A 21512-nucleotide genomic window follows, 5' to 3' on the forward strand; every position below is an offset into this window, starting at 1 on the left:
TCTTCTCTTTAGAAGGGAACAAAATTCCATACTTCAAAGTCCATTTAATATACCTCAGAATCCTGACAACAACTTGGTAATGAGACCACTTTAGTTTACTCATGAACCTACTAACCATTCCAACTGCATAGCAAATGTCAAGTCCGGTATTACACAAATACCTCAGAGAGCCAACCATCGGCTTGAAAGTTATGGCATCTACATCGTCACCTTCAGAATCAGAATCCAATTTGTGATTTATTTTTGCAAGTGAGACAACAACCTTATAATTCAGCAGCTCGAATCTCTTCAGAAGCTCAAGTTCATATTTCAGCTGATGCAAAATGATACCATTTTCAAAGTACATAAACTCCATCCCTATGAAATATGTCATCTTTCCTAGATCAGTTATCTCAAACTCATTCATCAACACCTTCTTGAACTTAACTATCTCATGTTCACAACTCCCTGTTAGCAATATGTCATTAATATAGAGACACACCAGAATCATATTTCCTTCAGAAGTATGTTGAACATAAATATCATACTTTTTGAATCCTTGGATCTTGAAAAATGAATCAATCTTCAGATTCCAAGCTCTAAAAGTTTGTTTCAGTCCATACAAGACTTGATGCAACTTGTACACCATCCCTTCCTAATTCTTTTTCATAGATTTAGGAGGTTGTGACACGTATATCTCTTCTTGCAATGGACCATTCAGAAATGCAGATTTCATATCTAAATGCATCAGAGGCCAATTCTTGTTAGCAGCTATCGCAATCACCAATATGATTTTGTCATGTCTCACTATAGGAGAAACCATCTCAAAATAGTCTAATCCAGGTTTCTGTAGAAAACCTTCTGCCACTAACCTTGCTTTGTGTTTGTCAATTGATCCATATGTCTTCAGTTTCTCCTTGAAAACCCATCTGACATTGATGGCTTTCTTGTCCTTTGGAAGCTTAGTCAACTCCTAAATCTTGTTTTTTTCTATAGCCTCAAGTTCTTCTTTCATGACCTTCAGCTACACTTTCTTCTTGAGCGCTTCTTTAACACTCACCAGTTCAGAGTCTACTAACATGGCACACTTAATGACTTCTTACTCATAGTCTATTCAAGTATCTTGCAGCATGTCAAACTCTTCAAATCTTCTTGGAATGTTTTTGATTCTTTATGGCCTTTAAACTTGTTCAGATTCTTCTTCAGATGCTGGACTAGTATTAGATGCTAGAACCCCAGAAGTATCACCTTTAGGGGCATGACCAACTTTAAAGTCTGGAATACTCCCAGAGTCTGGATCTTCACTAGAGTCTGAATCACCATCAGAATCTGGATCAGAATCAAATTCACCTTCAGAGTCAGACTCGCCTCCATAGTCAAACTCACCTTCAAAATCATTTTCTAATTCTGACTCATCTTCAGAACTTTAAGATTCATAAGTATCTTTAGAGGTTAACTCTACACCAAAGTTAGATTGGTATTTACTCCAATTCCACACTTATGATTCTTTCACAATGACATCTCTTCCAAATTCAACCTTGTTAGTGACAGGACAGTAAAGATTATAAGTATTTGTACTATGGTACCCTACAAGTAACATAACTCTGCTTCTATCATCCAACTTCATTCTTCTAGCATCTGGAACATGTTTGTAACAAATAGAACCAAACACCTTTAGATGGCTCACACCTTGCTTATCTCCAGTCCACTTCTCTAAAGGAACAAATTCTTTCAGCTTTTTGGTTAGACACTTGTTGAGCACATATGTTGCAATGGCAACAGCTTATCCCCATAAGGTGTGAGGCATCTTTTTTTCCTTCACAATGTTCCTTGTCATATTAAGCAAGGTTAGGTTTCTTCTTTCAGCAAGACCATTGTGTTAAGGAGTGTATGAAGCAGTTACCGCATGCTCAATTCCATTCTCCACACATAACTTTCTAAACTCTGTAGAGTTATACTCACCTCCACCATCAGTTCTGAGAACTTTCAGCTTCTGACCACTCTGGTTCTCAACCTTGATTCTGAATTTCTTAAATTCAGCAAACACCTTGTGTTTGAAATTTATAAGGGATGCCCATGCAATCCTTGTAAACTAATCAACAAATGACACAAAGTATTTATTCCCTCCAAGTGAAGGTATTGGAAATGGTCCACACACATCAGAATGCACCACACCCAGAGCATGCTTTTCTCTTGGAGGTATTTCATATGCAAATGGTAGTTTTGGTTGCTTCTCTCTCATGCACACATTGCATGACTTCTCTGACTTGTTAATTACAGATATTTTATGTACCAACTTTTTTGAATTTAGATGCCCTAAGCTTCTGAAGTTCAGATGACCAAATCTTTTGTGCCACAACTCACTTTCCTTCATAACACTTGTTGCACTAAGGCATTCAGAGTCTGCAGTTTTAACATTCACTTTGAATGTTCTATTCCTCCTTGTTCTGACTTTAATATCAACTTCTGATTACAGCTATACAACTTCAAAAGATTGTCCTTCATGGTAACTGAAAAACTTTTTTCAATTAATTGACCTACACTCATCAGATTGCTTTTCATGTCAGGAACATACCACACATTCTGAATCAATGCAGTTTTACCATTATTCAGAATTACTCTGACATTTCCCATACCTTTAACATTGAGGTATTTATCATCAACACATCTGATCTCGGTCCTTTTCCTAGAGTCAAAATCAACCATCCATTTCTTATTTCCAGTAAGTTGATTTGAGAAGTCAGTGTCCATATACCATCAGTCTGCCAAATATACATCATCAGATTCATAAGTTATCAGTAGCACAAACTCATCCTCAGAATCTCTTATGGCTATGTTTTCTTCTTCTGATTTCCTTTCCTTATTTGACCAACAATTAGCAGCGAAGTGGCCAAACTTCTTACAACAGTAGCACAGAACTTTCTTCTTGTCATACTTCTCCTTTCCCTTCCGAGCACTCTTTTACGTTTCAGAAGTTGAGATTTCTGACTTCTGAAAACTATCAGATCTCTTCCTGGCTTCTGAATAAGAATACTTCTAATATTTCTTATCAGAAGTTGCTTTTAGAGCTTGCTGCTCTACCTCCATTTTAGATTTTCTCTCAGTCAGACGCAACTCTTGTGCCTCTAGACTTCTTTCTTAGCTCTTCAATTCTCATGGTGTTAAAATCCTTAGAATGTTCAATTTCTACCACAATGTAATCAAACTGGGGAGTAAGAGATCTAAGTACCTTCTCAATGATAGTTTCTTCAAAGAAAGTTTCTCCATACGACTTCATCTCATTTGTGATCAAAATTACTCTAGAGATGTAGTCAGATATCTTCTCATTGTTATTCATGTTGAGATTCTCATACTGCTTACATAGAGACTGAAGTTTCACCTTCTTCATTGATGCATCACCACTGTAGCACCATACTAATGTATCCCACGCATCCATCGACATCGTCGAATCAAATATTTTCTCAAAAATGTTCATATCCACACACTAAGCTTTAGATACCAATTGTTGGTGCACAAGGTGAAAAAGATGAAGATGGAAGAAGAGAGAGAAGATATAATAACAAACTTCCACTACTCTACTAAAACGGTTACAACAAAATGGTTGCACACACATTGTACTACAATACTCAGTGGATACAACTATTGACATCTATAGTACTATATATACACAAATAATAGTGCCACGTAGCCGAAGTTCTAAAATACTGAATTTCCCTTCAACACTAAGATCCCTGTGAGTGTTGTCGATTTTCCCCGTGTTTCCTGTGGTTTACTCCCTATGTCTTCTCCATTCCTTCTTTCTCATTTCTTATCTTTTCTCCTAGTTCTTGATTTTGGAAAAGATGAAAGATTCCCAATATCCTACCTTTTACCTGCAAATGAAAAGTAACAAAGATAATGAGCATACAGGATCAAACATTAACCCTTTTTACTAGAAAGTGTACAATGTCACAAATATCATCAAATCATAAAATGTCACAAATATCATCATACCATAATACCTTCAAATTTTAGAACCCAAAAAGAATCAAAATAACTAGGCTATAAAAACTAGAGATTCAAGATACAAAATAATCTTTAGACTTCTTTGTCTAAGATGAAGCTGAAATTCAGAACCCCCAAGGCATAGAAGAAATAAGCATATTAAGAAAGATCATAACGGAAAATCCATCCACATGAAATTTATTAAATTAGGACTCAAACAATATATTGTGCAATCCCCAAATATATAATGGTGGCCGAATTGGAACCTACAGTCTACAAGATTACCATGGACATAAAAGAGGATCAAAAACGTACTTTGAAGGGCAGTCCCTGGATATTAAAAAAATCCTGGTTAATTCTCCAAGAATGGGATGGAGTCAAATCTATGAGGATTATTAAATTCTCCACAAAAAAATTTGGGTCCAACTATTGGGGCTCCCCATCAATGGTAAGACTCCTCAAATGGGACTAAAGCTAAGTGAAAAATTGGGAGAAGTGTGTGAAGCTGATATATTCAAAATACCAGATATATCTACTATTATAAACGTCAAAATCAAAACCAGCGTTTCAAAACCCATGAAACCATGCATGTATATAGGCAATACACTGAACAAAGTCAATTGTATTGATTTTTGGTACGAAACCTACCCATGTTCTACTTTCGTTGTGGTATAATGAGCCACAATGAGGAACATTGCAGGAACCAACCTAAGGAATACAATGGTTAACCCGTTGGGCCCCTAGCTCCGAGCTAATCACCCGGGCAGAAGAGTCCTTCAATATATTGACTGAAAATTTAGTAGCAACCCAAACATGAAAACCAATATGAAGCAATACAACCTTATTCTGAAGGAAATGCTGAACCAACGTAAGAGATTGAAGGTTAAAGACCGGAAGGATTCTCCTATGAAGGCGAACCCCTCAGATCTTGATAAAGAACACAAAAAGTGAAACACAACAACCAACACATCCAAAAAAAAGTCGAAGTGCGGAACTGGAATAGCCAGCAAATTCAATCCAACAAGCATCAACAAAATTAATGGCTAACCTTGACGACGAGGAAGCCAACGAAGCATGAAAATAATCTCGTGGAACTGTAGGGGATTGGGAAATCCCCGTAGAGTCAGAGCCATAATATACATTGTCGTATCCTAAATTTTGACCACCATTCTATTCACTTTTCTTCTAACCTAGAGTTTAGATCACTAACATGTCCGGAGCTCCTTACAAGTCATCTAGTCAACCCCAATGACCTAAAAATTCAAAGGGGGCCATGTTGACTTTTTTATCCACCCTTAGGAGTTTAATCTTAGTCTAGACTATAGTTACTATTATTGGACCTTTAAAAAAAACATCATTTAGAATATATAATTCTTAGTTTAACTTTATCATTAGGAAATTAGGATTACAAAATTTATTTAGTAATGATTTGTTAGAAAATGATTTTTAAGATTAGTTATATTATCAAGATTTAATTGATATAATTTTTTATTTAGGCCATTAGGATTTAATTGATATTTGATCTTTTACTTAATTAATCATTAAAATCATTATTTAATTAATATTATTAAGATATTGTATTATCAACCGAGCATAATATTATTAAGTTATATTATCATATTTAGATTGTAACTGATTAGGTGTTTAAATAAAATATTAATTAGGTTATTATCATTTAATTAGTTTTATGATCACATATTATATTTATTATTTTTTGGTGTTGAGGATCAAGTTAAGTCAAAATTCAAGCCTAAGTCCACAAACACTAAAGCACGCATAATCAGAAGGGAAATTAGATCGAAAACGTCAATTTGGATGTTCAAATCAAATCTTTATTTTTTCTATCTCACAGATATACATTGAATAATTTGAATTTACAAAGGAATTGGACCAATTACATCCATCAAATCCAAAAACCCTAACTCCTAAAATAATCAATTTACAACATAATTAAATCAGATGTAAAATTTCTTAAAATAATCCATCTAATTAAATTATAGAAACCCTAATAATCACTATAAAAACCTAAGTCTAAATCCAAACAGGAGACATAAAAAACTTAATAAAAACCTAGAGAACTAAAGCAACAATGATTCCCACATTACCCTACACCAAAGCTATAACCTTTGAACACTTAGGGTTTCACATTGAAACCCTAAGCTGCTAAAGAGCATAGCCCCACCCGGAATCTGCAAAAGAAAGAGAAGAAGATCAGAAGAAAGTAGAGAAAGTAGAAACATATGCTAGAGGATAAGGAGAGGGACGCAACTTAGTTGGTCACTGCAGGATCAATTTGTGGTATTCTCTTGCTTAACCTTGAATATATGCTGAATTGTATTATTTTTGATGTCTTTATGTTGCTAAAAGTTTAATTATTGTGTTAATTGCTTGTTTTATTTGAGGTTTAGGGTAACAGAAATGGGTTAAGGTTTAGGATCGGTAATTGTTTAATTGAGAATTTTATTTGATTTTGGGAAATTTAAGGTTTGATTGGGGTTCAGAGGGGGTCGATATATGGACCGGCCAAGGTTTGAGGTTGATCTAGGTAGGTTTAGGGTATTTCTAGGCTCGAGTTAGGGTTAGGGTTCCTAGGATTCATCTAGGGAACCCTATGGTTCATTGTTTCTGGGTTTTGAGTTAGGGTTCATGTTGAACCCAAGTTAGGGTTCTTAGGGTTTGAATTTATGGTTCATCTAGGAACCCAGAAGTTGAAGGTTGGGTCGGGGTTTTCTAGAAATAGAATAAACTCCAGTTGAAGTTCAACCAGAGCTAGGGTTTTCACGGTGGTTTATGGTGGTAAGAAGGGCGGTCGAGTTTGATCGGGGAAGGGAGGTAAAGAGAAGATAGAGAAACAAGGATCACAAATGATCCATTTCTGAAGGGATTGGGGTCTTATACCCCTTCCCTCAACGCCTACCTCACCAACACGTGGCTCCTTGATGGCCACGCGATTAGTTGACTCTGACCCATCTCCATATACATATGTCTATCCTAAGCCAAAGTTGACTTCACATCATAGTCGTCTGTCTCGTGTACTTTGACTAGTAATTCAAACAAAGGCCACAATCTCATCCTATCAGAGCCATATGATCTGGATCAAGAGGTTCAGAGTGAGTCAATCGTTGACTCTCTCCCTCTGTGAACCCTCATATGCGCTGGCTTCTAGCAGCTTAATGAGCCATTTCCCCTTACTAATAACACCTCCCAATTAGAGACCCATTGCTAGTATAACTAAATATGCACCCCCTGCGTTTTTATTTATTTATTTTCTTTATTTTTGTTTTCTTAATAAATACTATTATTATTAGGTTAATTATTGATTAATATAGGATTATTATTAATACTTATGTTAATTAGGTTGATTAAAAAACATAATAAAAAAAATCAATTAAAGTTTTTATCTTATCTTATTAACAAAAAAAATCAAAAATACAAAAAATATAATCTAAAATCTAAAATCTAATTAGGTTTTTTTATTATGATAATTTTTATGATTAATGTTATGACTAATATTAAGATAAAAGTTAGGTTTAATTAAGCTAATTAGATTACTCAATAATTAAGGTTAAATAATTAAGCAAAAAAATGTTAAAAACATAACTTTGTTTAATTTTCTATTTTTTCTAAATTAAATTAACTATAACATTTTGTAATTAACAAGTCAATTAAAATCAACTCCACACATTCAAACTATAAGTCTTCTGCCCTTGTGTATCGAGACATTTTTCAAATCAAATATCTCTCCACCCCGATGCGTGGAGAACTTTTTAAGATCTAAAATCAATAAAACAAACAAATATTTTTTGAAAGAACTACGATGCTCTGATCCTTCATCAAACATGAGGGTACTTAGGCATAAAGTCGTAGCACTCTAGCGAGTACAATAACTAAAAACATTTTCTTTGTCCTTATTTTTAATAAGCATTTTTCTTAATAATAACTTAATCCCTTATAAATAAATAATTAAGCAATTGATAATTAATATGAGCAAGCATCTCATAGAAAACATAACAACCCTAGAAGTAGAGGAGGATCCCATTAAGTACAGTGGAAGTAAGGGGTGCCTGATACATTCCCTTTGCTTAACCGATTTCAGAGCCTAGTCTCTCACCCTTAACCTTAGGTTTTATCACTATTTCTCTATTCCTTGGGAACAAATAAAGGATGATGACGATTCTGTGATTTTCCAGCCGCGACATACATGATAATCTCTTTCTCTCCTAACATTTTATTTTTATATGAAAGTAAGATTTGTAATAATGGAAAAGCTTTCACCAGAATTTTGAAATTTGCTCCCTTAACCAATTATTACTATGTTCATTGTGAGACTAGCCAGGGTGGGAAATAAGGGGGTGTAGCCTTGTTTTGGGGCAAAAATGTAAATCTTCAAATTCTTGTTCCAATAAAAATTTCATTTACTTTTATATTTTGGATAATCATAACTCTAAGAGCAATCAAAAATTGCTTACTTGAAATTTAATCAATAATTTGGGCCAAAGATAAGTTATGCCTTCTTGGCTTGTTTTCGGAGACCTCGATTTAATTCCTAAATCTAATGATAAAATAAGGGGGAAACCCCATTGATCACAATCTTGCTTTGAAAGTAAATGAGTTTTACTAATTGTTGCCTTCATAATCTAGGTTATTAAAACAACATGGAAACGTGGAATAATAATCAGTTTAGTGACAACTACATAACAACAAAACTGGACATGTTCCTTGCCACTCCTAGTTGGATTAATCTCTACCCCCGCTACACTAATGACCACTTGCCTAAAATTTGTTCTGATCATAACCCTATTATGATGACCTATAAACTGCCTCTAGAGCACAATACCTCAACTACTAAAATTTACCAAACCTAAAAGATTTGAAAATATGTGGATGGATAATCCAAAGATTGATGGAATCATTCAGACCAGTTGGAATCACAACAACTTAAGCCTTAAGGAATATCCAGAATATCCTCTATAACCTTTGTTCTTAGGGGAAAAAGACTTTTGGTCATGTTCAAAGAAAGCTTGACCTTTTGAATAAACATATCCATCAAGCTCAAAATAATAACAATAACAACTAAAACATGACCATTATTCAGAACCTGCAAGATGAGATTGACATTGTTTTGCACCAAGAGGAGATTTGGTGGGCCCAAAGAGCCAAAATCCATTAGTTGAAGGAGGGATACCTGTCGCGGCGGGATTTTTCACGAGATTAAGTATTGATTGAACTTAACCCGTTTGAAAAATATTTTAAATGCAAGAGTCGCCACCGTCTTTTATTTTATCCAAAAAGAGGAAGGGAAAAATAACGATAAATCCCTTTAGAGTTGCGGGTTCGGTGGTTGGTTATGCAAAGGGAAGGTATTAGCATCCTCTACATCTGCGGTACTCCACAGGAACCTTTTTGCTTATGTTTATGTGAATGCTTTACTTTTTTCGCTTTGATCGTTTGATTGGGGAGATGAGAAAAGAACTTGATTTTATTGTTTTTGGACTCGATAAAGTCGTAGACTTCATGCCTACGTATCTCCAAGGCGCAATGGAGAAATCAGAATCCACGTAGTTCTCCCAAAAGAAAAGGGGAAAGTCTGTTTTGTTGATTTTAGATTGGCGTGTCTTGCCATCTCTTGCTCGACCTAGGCGGGAGGCTTCGAGACTGACACGTCCTTTTGAAAATGTTTTTAAACTGAAAAGCCTAAGCTGGCAAAAGATTTGAATGAGCCTAAACCCCGAAACAATACATAAATGGGCTCATTATAAGGAAGCCCAAGAGTAAGCTTGTGAGTGTGTGAAAAGGGTTTCTTAAACGGCGACCGTTGGAATCGCATCGGGTTTCTCTTTTTTGGATTTTTCGATTTTTAACATAAAATGTGAACAATACGATTAAACACACAACACAGAAAATAAAAAATGCGAGAAAGTAAATTATTACAACACAGTTAGCTATGAATAGTTAGTATTACGAATAGTTAGTGGAGTTAATCGAGCTGAAACTGAAACGAAACGGTTAGTAACAACATAAAAAAATATAAAAAAACAATATAAACATTTACTTTAGACAAAATAAACATTTGATATAAATAATTTTAATTAAAATAAACATTTAAACAAATAATTAATTTAACTAACATTTAAATAAAACATATATGCAAAATAATAATAAAAGATAAACAATATTTAGTAAACAAAAGTAATATATATATATATATATATATATATATATATATATATATATATATATATATATATATATTTATTTAGATATATAATAGACAAAAAATATATATATATATATATATATATATATATAATATATATATATATATATATATATAATTATTTTGTCATATATATATATATATATATATATATATATATATATATATATATATTTAGATAAATAATATATTAAAACACATGTCGGCAAGCCGGAACTTTGCCGATTTCAGAGATAAGTGAAGAATATTACCTTGTGTGAAGAGGATGAACTTCTGATCGTCCAAATGATCGACCGAAAGCTGGAAACCGTCACCGACGCAGTGTTGGCTGCCTTCGTGAGTACCTGACTTCAACGTCGCTTTTGATCGGTGAAACGACGCCGGAATGAAACAAACCTTGGATATTTGTGACCTGGACTCAACGAACTTCAAAGATATGAAATCGGTTTTGTGTTTCGGTGAATAATCGGGACGATTTTGGGTTACCGAAAATGAAGAACAAGTGAAATACGGTAATGCTTTTGGAAAAATATTTTTTTTCAATTCTCTGTTTCTCTCACCATACGTTTTTTCCTTACTGATCCACCTTTTTTCTTTTTTTTCTTTTTTTCTTTTTCTTACTAACCACATCTATATATATATATTATATATATATATATATATATAATATATATATATATATATATATATATATATATATATATATATATTATATATATATATTTAGATTACTTAAACAGTAAGAAACCTAAAAAATATCTAACATAAATAATAATATATATTTAGATTACTTAAACAATAAGAAACCTAAAAAATATCTAACATAAATTAATATATATTTAGATTACTTAAACAATAAGAAACCTAAAAAATATCTAACATAAATTAATAATATATATTTAGATTACTTAAACAATAAGAAACCTAAAAAATATCTAACATAAATTAATAATATATATTTAGATTACTTAAACAATAAGAAACCTAAAAAAAATATCTAACATAAATTAATAATATAATTTATATATATAAATAATAATAATAATAATAATAATACTAATATAATATTAATCCTAATTAAATAAACTAATTAACAACTAAACACAATTAATATTAAGCACAAATAATATTGAACGGCACACGATTAAAATACGATAAAATCGAGCGACACGAACGCGATAAAAACGATGACAATTTGCATAGCAAAACATACAAATTGATAAAACCAATAAACCAGTAAACCGGTAAACCAGTAAAATCAACAACACGACTCAAACAGACTCGATTAAATCACACGGCACAACACGTAATTAAATAAACAATCCTAGGCAATAATAAAATCAACACGACATCACGAAAACGCTGACAAACACAATCACAAATAATCGGACAATGCGAAAACTCTAATATAATCGAAATACAGTCAAAATACCGACAAACAAACAATTAAATAGATAAAAACGCACAAAACCTAATCGAAGCGATGCCACGCACAACAGAGATAAGCGAGATAAATACGAGGCAACGATATCGGCCAGGTTTTGCTAAAACAACGAAATACAACACGGTAAGCAACGAAAACACACAAAACCTAATCAAACCAGTTGTCACGCGAAGTTTAAGAAATTGAGATGAATACGAGACAACGAGATTAATCAAGATGTGGTCAACAAAGCCAAAGTCAAATTTTGGGGTGCGACAGATGCCCCTATTTAATTAACTTAGGCCAGATAGCCGGAGGCTATCGAATGGCGTAAGGTAATTAAATATGACAAACGCCACAAAATTTGACCGCAAATGCATGTATGCATGATGCAAAAGACAGACAGACACAGAGACACAAGAGTGCAAACTCTACTGGGGAAGGACATACACCGACTCAATGCATGAAGGTAAACACTGAGAATACTCAGCTGGGGAAGATTCACTACCTATTCATAGATGGAAAATAGGAGGAAAAGAGATATCGACTCAATGTTGACGATACATCACTATCTCATAGATGAAAGTGGGAAAAGATCAATATAACAAGAGTACTGATGTGACAGTACATTACCAACTCAAAGATGGAGATAACAGAAAAGATGAATACCAACTCAAGGATGAAGGTATAACAAGGGCATAATAAGAATCGAACTGCGTTAACTCATGGTTGACAGCTCACTACCCACTCATTGATGAGGTAAACAGGACATGCCAACTCAAAGTTGAAGGCAAGCTTCAAAAGATTGATAATAACACTGCTAGGGAAATCAAATTCCAACTCATTGATGATGGTGTAGATGAAGAATCAGATCTAAGGATCATTGTGCAGACTTACAGTTGAATGCGCACTACCAACTCATTGATGAGGTAGACAGAGAAATGCCGACTCAAAGTTGAAGGCAACCACCGATTCATTGACAAAGGTGTTTAAAAGAATTTAGAACATATTCTCCTGGAGATGTTTATCATTACCGACTCAAAGATGACGGTGGAAGGACAAAATGTACCTAACTCATAGATGAAGGTACTCCATCCACTCAAAGACGAAGATGGAATTAGAAGTTATCTGTGCAGACTCAAAGATGAAAGCACACTATCAGTTCAACAAGGATCAAACATACCCTACTCATAGATGAAGGTACTCCATCAACTCAAAGACGAAGATGGAATCATAGGAAAATGTGCGAACTCAAAGATGAATGCATACTACCAGCTCATAGATGAGGGCTCACTATGTACCTAAATCATAGATGAAGGTACTCCATCAACTCAAAGACGGAGATGGAAACATAAGAAAATTATGCTGACTCAAAGACGAAAGCATGTTACCAGCTCAAAGATGAAGGTAACAGGATAAAGTGTACCTAACTCATAGATGAAGGCATCCCATCAACTCAAAGACGAAGATGGAATCAAAAGAAACCTGTGCAAGCTCAAAGATGAATGCACACTACCAGCTCATAGATGACGGTACTTCACCAACTCAAAGACGAAGGTGGAATCAAAAGAAATCTTGCTAACTCAAAGATGAATGCATATTACCAGCTCAAAGTTGCAGGTACTTCACCAACTCAAAGACGAAGGTGGAATCAAAAGGAATCTGTGCTAAACTCAAAGACGAAAGCACACTACCAGCTCAAAGTTGCAGGTAGAACCATGGAACTTTCTGTGAGGATGTTATCAACTCATAGATGGAGATAGTAATTAATTTATCCGAGGGATAACAAAGGTTACCACTCATGGATGTAGGTAACTCAAGTTTGTAATGGGTACCAACTCAAAGATGAAGGTATAAAGGACTTGGACACAATATCTGTCATGTCTGTTTTACTGAATGAGAGTCACAAAGACTATATTGTTGCCTTCTTTTACTGGCAATTTCTGAGCTTTATCTGGAGACACGAGGTTCAAACTAGGATAGAACTAGAATGAAACGGTCAAACAAGACTTCAACTGAAGAGGAATGAACTCATCAGGATTTACAACTGAAACAACCATCTTCCACGAGGCATAGATCTCTGTGGGGAACATGACCAATAAAACGTATTTTGCTGCTTATAAGGATACTCTATATGGAGAGATTGACTCAACCCACAATATAAACAAGGAAACAAGGTGCATATGAATGCAAGCATGATATGTCATAGATATGCATGAATATTTAGTAATGAATGCATGATGGACAGACAAAACTAGGAATAACTAAAAATGTTAACAGCTGCATAAGGACTTGCTGGAGATTTGCACTGAGACTCGCTGGGGAGTAGTACAAAGACTTGCTGGGGAATTGGTACAAGAGCACCATATCCAGGTTTCTTTAAAAGTCTGTCTCTGCTGAGGATTCCGTAGAAGAATGGAGATGCCTTCTACTTCAAAAATGCAGGAGATTCCCTGTGGTTCTTGAATTTGTGAGGTATATGAGGATTGGACCTTTCTGAGGACTCCGCTGGGGATACAGGGTGTTATCCTCTGGAAATAAGATGATATTGTAAGAGAAGTCCTGCAATTCTTGAATTTGCTGATAATGCAGAAGGGATTATTCTTCTGGAAGACTCTGCTGGGGATAAAGTCCGCTGGGGATAGGTGGCATCTTTCCAGGGAATAAGAATATAGGGGAAATCTATCCTTGATTTTTTTGCTTTAATTATCATGGAGACTTTCTATATCTGAAGACTCTGCAGGGGATTATGGTGTCTGATATCTGGTTACGAGATCTTTCCTCTAGGAGACTCTGCCGGGGAACAGTGATGTCTGACCTTTGAATATAAATGAGAATTTAGGAGAAATCCTGCAATTCTTTAATTTGCTTAAAATGCATAACACACTCTTCTTTTACTACAAAACATTACTGAGGAGGAGACATATCCTTCTATTGAATGGACAGAGAACAACAGGAGATTCCCTGTAGTTTCTGAATATCAACTTTCTTCACTCGCTGAGGGATGGAGACCTCTGTATTACTCCTGCTCAGGGAAATTAAATCTTCCTTCTCATCCTCTGCTGGGGACATTGCTGATCCCGCTTAAATAAATTACTGAGGAAATACCTGTAGTAATCCCATAGGCCAAATCTGTAACTTAAAACCTGGATCAAAGTCTTCATGATCAATTAACCGGGGAGTCTTCATGATCAATTAAACTGGGGAGTCTTCATGATCAATTAACTGGGGAGTCTTCATGCCCCAAGTGAAGGGAATAAACTTCTTGAAATATTTCTTGCATGATCTCTTGAGGAAAACTAGGAAGCATAGCTGGGGATATCCAGAATCACAACCTCTGCTGGAGAAATATTACTGCCAAGACACCTGTGGAGATTTTTTCATCATATACATATAAGGATAGTAATATGAACATGTCTAGTTGGAATCACATGATTTCAGAATTACTGGGACCACATGTCTCAATCCTTTTATTGATGTCCACAAATCAAAATAAATAATCTTTATATTTTTCAAAAACTGTTTTTAATTCAAAACTTTTGTTTCAAAACATATCTGTCAAAGTAAAAGAACTTTCGTAAATTGAAATGAAAATTAAGAGTGCCAAGAAATATAGAAAGGCTCAAATTGATTTGATAGGATGGTAATCAGCCAACAGCGTGATTCCATAGATCTTTACAAATTGGAAAATGGTAATTTCGTGGAAAAAGGGTACGTTGAACAACAATGACATCATTCTCTCTTCCACTTTTGACCTGTATTGCAACCTTGAGAAAGTTGGAGAACTGTTGAAAATATTCTGATACTTCAATGATCTTATCTCTGTTATGCAGTTACTTGCCTGAAATCCCTAACTTTTGCCTAGATTGCCCTTTCGGGTTTTCAATCTACCGGGATAATATTCTCTTTGTTTTTTTATGTCTCTAATTTCTGCTTGGACCGCCCTTTCAGGTTTTCAGTCCACCGAGACGCTCATTTTTGCCTAAGCCGCCCTTTCGGGTTTTCAACTTAGCGAGCTGTTCTTTTCATTTTTTAGGCGAAGTATTTCTTGACTGCATCTGTATTCACGGGACGTGGAAACTCTTCACCATCCATGTTTGTAAGAATTAAAGCACCGCCTGAGAAGGCTTTCTTGACAACATAGGGTCCTTCATAGTTAGGAGTCCACTTGCCCCTAGAATCATTGTGAAATAGTATCATCTTCTTGAGCACAAGGTCACCCTCTTTGAATTCTCTCGGCTTAACCTTCCTATCAAATGCCTGCTTCATTCTCTTTTGATATAACTGTCCATGGCACAAGGCAGTCATTCTTTTTTCTTCAATCAAATTTAACTGATCGTATCTGCTTTGACACCATTCAGCCTCTGACAACTGAGTTTCCATTAGTATCCTCATTGATGGAATTTCAACCTCTATCGGTAACACATCTTCCATACCGTATACAAGTGAAAATGGGGTTGCCCCAGTTGAAGTACGGACTGATGTTCTATATCCGTGTAATGCAAAAGGCAGCATTTCATGCCAATCTTTGTAGGTAACAACCATCTTTTAAATGATCTTCTTGATATTCTTATTTGCAGCTTCAACTGCCCCATTCATCTTGGGACGGTAAGGAGAAGAGTTGTGATGCTCGATCCTGAAACTTTCACATAATTCATCCATCATTTTGTTGTTCAGATTGGAGCCATTGTCAGTGATGATCTTGTTTGGAATGTCGTATCGGCAAATGAGATTATTTTTGATGAATCTGACCACCACTTGCTTTGTCACCTTTGCATACGAAGCTGCTTCCACCCATTTGGTGAAGTAATCAATTGCCACGAGAATGAAACGGTGTCCGTTGGAAGCTTTGGGTTCAATCATACCGATCATGTCAATGCCCCACATTGAGAATGGCCAGGGAGCAGAAATCACATTCAAAAAGGTTGGTGGTACATGAACCTTATCAGCGTAGATCTGACATTTGTGACACTTCTTTGCAAATTTGCAGCAATCTGATTCCATGGTCAACCAGTAGTAACCAGCTCTCAACATCTTTCTTGACATAGAGTGGCCATTTGCATGAGTACCAAAGGACCCTTCGTGAACTTCTTTCATCAACATTTCTGCTTCCTTTTTGTCAACACATCTGAGTAAGACCATGTCATAATTCCTCTTATAGAGCACATTCTGATTAAGGAAGAAACTGCCTGACAATCTTCTCAAAGTCTTTTTATCTTTTCTGTTGCTCCAAGAGGATACTCCTGAGTCTGAAGGAAATGCTTGATATCGTGGTACCATGGTTTATCATCAAAACTGGCCTCAGCTGTAAACACATGTGCTGGTCTATCAAGTCGCTTGATCATAATTCTGGGTACTTCGTTTGGAAAACCCACTTGATACATTGAAGACAACGTAGCTAGAGCATCCGCCATATGATTCTCATCCCGAGGAATGTGATGCAATTCAACCTTGGCGAAGAAAGTCAACAATCTTCTTGCATAGTCTTTGTATGGGATCAAGCCAGGGTGGCGTGTTTCCCATTCTCCTTTGATCTGATTGATAACTAACGCTGAGTCACCATAAACAGTAAGATTTTTGATGCGGAGGTCAATGGCTTCTTCAAGACCCATGATACAGGCTTCATATTCAGCAATGTTGTTTGTACATTCAAAGCAAATTCTTGCCGTGAAAGGAATATGAGAACCTTCTGGAGTGATAATGACTGCACCTACTCCATGTCCATAAACGTTGGAAGCTCCATCAAATACTAAACCCCATTGAGAATCTGGTTCAGGTCCTTCTTCAGGAAGTGGCTCTTTACAATCTCTGGATTTTAGGAACATGACATCTTCATCAGGAAACTCATCCTCATTATCATCGTGATCTTCAACGGGTTGGTGAGCAAGGTACTCAGCCAACACACTGCTCTTGATAGCTTTCTGGGTATGATACTCAATGTCGTATTCTGATAACAGCATCTGCCATCTGGCAATCTTACCAGTGAGTGCAGGCTTCTCAAAAATGTACTTGATTGGATCCATTTTGGATATCAACCAAGTGGTGTGACTTAACATATACTGCCTCAATCTCTTAGCAGCCCAAGCCAATGCACAACATGTCTTCTCGAGTAAGGAGTATCGTGATTCACAGTCAGTAAATTTCTTGCTTAAGTAGTAAATGGCATGCTCTTTCTTTCCAGTTTCGTCTTGTTGACCCAGAATACAACCCCATAGAATTCTCAAGCACTGTCAAATACATAACCAACGGTCTTCCAGCAACAGGTGGCAACAAGATAGGAGGCTCCATGAGGTACTCTTTGATACTGTCAAATGCTTTCTGACAATCCTCTGTCCAAACACAATTCTGACTCTTTCTCAGCAATTTGAAGATAGGTTCACAAGTGGCAGTCATGTGAGAAATAAACCGGGATATGTAATTCAATCGTCCTAGAAAACCTCTCACTTGCCTTTCTGTTTTTGGTGCGGGCATCTCTTGGATAGCTTTTACTTTATCTGGATCAACTTCAATGCCTTTTTGGCTGACAATGAAGCCCAAGAGTTTACCTGACCTGACGCCAAATGTGCATTTGTTCGGATTGAGGCGAAGACGGAACTTCCTCAATCGTTGAAACAGCTTCAATAGATCTACTAAGTTACCTTCTTCTGAACGAGACTTCGCGATCATGTCATCCACATAAACCTCAATCTCTTTGTGCATCATGTCGTGAAAGAGCGTTGTCATGGCTCGCTGGTAAGTAGCACCTGCGTTCTTCAACCCAAACGACATTACTTGATAACAGAATGTTTCCCATGGTGTTATGAAGGTAGTTTTTTCCATGTCTTCGGGAGCCATTTTGATCTGGTTATACCCGGAGAATCCATCCATGAAGGAGAATATGTCAAACTTTGTTGTATTGTCTACCAACATGTCAATGTGAGGCAGGGGGAAATCATCCTTTGGGCTTGCTCTATTTAAGTCACGATAGTCGACACACATTCGTACCTTCCCGTCCTTCTTAGGAACTGGCACAATATTTGCTATCCACTCTGGATACACTGAAGTGGCAAGAAAACCAGCATCTATTTGCTTCAGAACTTCTTCTTTAATTTTGACGGGCATATCTGGATGTGTTCTTCTTAATTTCTGTTTGACCGGTGGACATTCTGGCTTCAAAGGTAGCTTGTGCTCTACGATGTCAGTGTCGAGACCAGGCATATCTTGATAAGACCAAGCAAACACATCTACATACTCTTTCAACAGGCTGATCAATTGCTCCTTGACCTGTGGGGATAACAATGCTCCAATTTTGACTTCTTTCACATTTTCTTCCGAACCCAAGTTGACTGTTTCCAAAGGCTCCTTGTATGGCTGAATAGTGTCTTCTTCATCTTCAAGCTGGCGGGCGACCTCTTCTGGAATCTCATCCCACTCTTCCTCTTCAGCTTCGAATACAGAATGTTCAAAGTTGGGAGAGGGCATGATGTCATTGTGTTCAACGGGTTTAAGTAACCTGTACAAACAACTGTTTTTAGAGGACTGACCATGACATGCAAAAATGTGTTCTTTTTAAGGTTTTTTTTTTGTTACCATTTTCCGAAAAAGCTGAAAAGATAAAAGGACACAAGTGTATAGGAACACAAAAGATCTTTTTCATGGATAGTACGTTTTTGACAAAAGTGCCCATTTTACAAAATTAATGCTTCGCGCTTTGGGCTAAAGCGGAAGATTTTTGAAAACTGAAAAGCTTAATTACTTTGATATGTGGACACAATGTGGGATGTCAACTGCGGTCCAGTTCTTCATAACTACTCCTGGTGTCACAAATCTGGGGCCTTCGTCTTCTGTCTTTCCCTCAAAAGTATCCTCCTCAACTGCTACCATGTTGATAAACCCACCGCTGTGAAAGATATCTTTGAAAGGTCGCACCACTGAAGTCTGCACTTGTTTTCCATCAACAAAGCCTAATCCTGCATGGTTAACATTTTCTGGCAACTCTATCACCTTGCCCCACATTTCTGTAGGACCTGTCTTGACAATCTGCTGGGCGTCTTTGAATGACGCGATTGAACCTTCACTTTTCTTGTAATCATCGATGGTCAGGGCCTGAAATGGAGTTTGAACAGCCGTCTCGTCTACTTCTATCACACTAAACGATGAAAGGTGGCTAATCAGCATAGCCTGCTCCCCATTAACCGTTACTATTTGCCCATTCTTGACAAACTTTAACTTTTGGTGTAACGTGGATGTAATGGCACCCGCCTCATGAATCCATGGGCGTCCGAGCAGACAGCTATAAGCTAGCACTATGTCCATAACCTGGAAAGTGATCTGGAATACGTGTGGTCCAATACCAATAGGCAAATAAACTTCTCCAATGATTGTTTTTCTTGATCCATCGAACGCTTTCACAATAATTCCATTGTACCGCATTTGCCCCCCTTTGTACTTTAGCTTCAACAAGGTAGACTTGGGCATGACATTCAGAGATGAACCGGTGTCAATTAGGATATTAGACAAAGAATCCCCTTGACAATTGGCTGAGATATGGAGAGCGAAGTTGTGATTCTTTCCTTCTTCTGGCAGTTCTTCATCACAAAAGCCTAAGCCATTGCACGAAGTGATGCTGCCTACAACATTGTTGAACTGCTCTGCTGTTATATCCTGTTCTACAAAGGCTTGATCAAGCACCTTCAGTAGTGCTTCTCTGTGGACAGCTGAGTTCAATAATAAGGACAGGATCGAGATTTTTGACGGTGTCTGTAGCAACTGATCTACCACTTAGTAGTCACTGAGCTTGATAATTCTGAGTAGTTCATCTGTTTCTTTGTCAAGGGTTGAATTGCTTGTTTGCCCTTCTGCTTCTCTTGTCACTGGTACCACGACTACTGGATCTTTCTCAACATTTCTACTTGGGATAACCGGCGGAGCGAACACGCGGCCACTGCGCGTCATTCGGCTATTTGCTGTGATATTGGTAACTGAGGCTAAGGTTTTAATCTCGACCTCTTTACCGTTCTCAATAATAGTTGCTGCATAGCGGTAGGGGACCGCTTTATCTGAAGTGTAAGGCATTGGGCCCGGAGGGCAAATCACCACTGGCTCCCTCGGATGATAAGCTATCTCTACTTTCTCTAGAATGTTGAAGCAAGGAATGATGACATTCACCTCTTGTTCTTGTGATTCTGGAGAACTCACTTGTCTAGAAATCTGAATCAAACCCTGATCAAGGACGCCTTGCAAATCATCTTGAATCTTCCTACAACCTCTTGAATTGACTGAACATGTACCACAGATCTGGTGGTCATGTTGGAATAGACCATGAGCACATAAAACAGAATGAATTTCAACCACAGACCGCCGAATCTCCTCTATCTTCGTAACACGTTGTTCATTGAGACAAACTTCTATATTGTTCACTGATGAAGGACCATGACTTGGCATTGGATTGTCCTTCACATTGGGACCCATGTTCTTGAAGGTCAGGATACCTGCTCTTGTCAACTTCTGTACTTCCAACTTTAAAGCAAAACAGTTGTCTAAGTCATGACCTGGAGCATTCTGATGAAAGGGACAAGATACCTATGGCTTGTACCACCAAGGTAGCACTTCTGGTACAAGAGGTCGTGGTCGTGGTTGCACAAGGTTTTTAGTGATCAAAGCTGGATACAATTCTGCATATGACATTGGAATTGGATCAAAATTGGTTCTTCTTTGCTGCTGTGGTCGACGTTGTTGTAACTGATGTTGATGTTGTTGAGGTTGATGTTGTTGCTGATACTAAGTATTCTGTTGGAAGCGGTTGGTACGCTGCTGAGGGTATTGGACTTGAACTGGAGCGGAAGTGATTACTGGAGTCACGGCTGCTATATGTTGTGGTTGGGAATGGTAAGGATAATTGATCCTTCTTGGATGATTATAGGACACAAC

The 21512-nt window shown here is 36.7% G+C and overlaps 1 protein-coding gene across 1 annotated transcript; it reads right to left on the minus strand.

Annotated features, from left to right (window-relative positions):
• Positions 1 to 3755: 3755 nt before the first annotated feature.
• On the minus strand, positions 3756 to 21053 carry LOC127094942 (uncharacterized). The gene is made up of 3 exons (XM_051033700.1): positions 20375 to 21053; positions 19395 to 20299; positions 3756 to 3851 (listed from the first exon to the last, which is right to left on the minus strand). The coding sequence occupies exons 1-3, from the start codon at positions 21051 to 21053 to the stop codon at positions 3756 to 3758; spliced, it is 1680 nt and encodes a 559-aa protein (XP_050889657.1).
• Positions 21054 to 21512: the final 459 nt, after the last annotated feature.

The sequence above is a fragment of the Lathyrus oleraceus genome, chromosome 6 (assembly GCF_024323335.1).
Source record: "Lathyrus oleraceus cultivar Zhongwan6 chromosome 6, CAAS_Psat_ZW6_1.0, whole genome shotgun sequence".
Taxonomy (NCBI): Eukaryota; Viridiplantae; Streptophyta; class Magnoliopsida; order Fabales; family Fabaceae; genus Lathyrus; species Lathyrus oleraceus.

Coding starts and splice junctions, on each gene's coding strand:
- LOC127094942 (XM_051033700.1), bottom strand. CDS start 21,053: ATGGGTCCCAATGTGAAGGACAATCCAATGCCAAGTCATGGTCCTTCA. Junction 20,300..20,374: donor ACTCAGAATTATCAAGCTCA/GTGACTACTAAG, acceptor TATTGAACTCAG/CTGTCCACAGAGAAGCACTA. Junction 3,852..19,394: donor CCAGATTTGTGACACCAGGA/GTAGTTATGAAG, acceptor TTTCATTTGCAG/GTAAAAGGTAGGATATTGGG.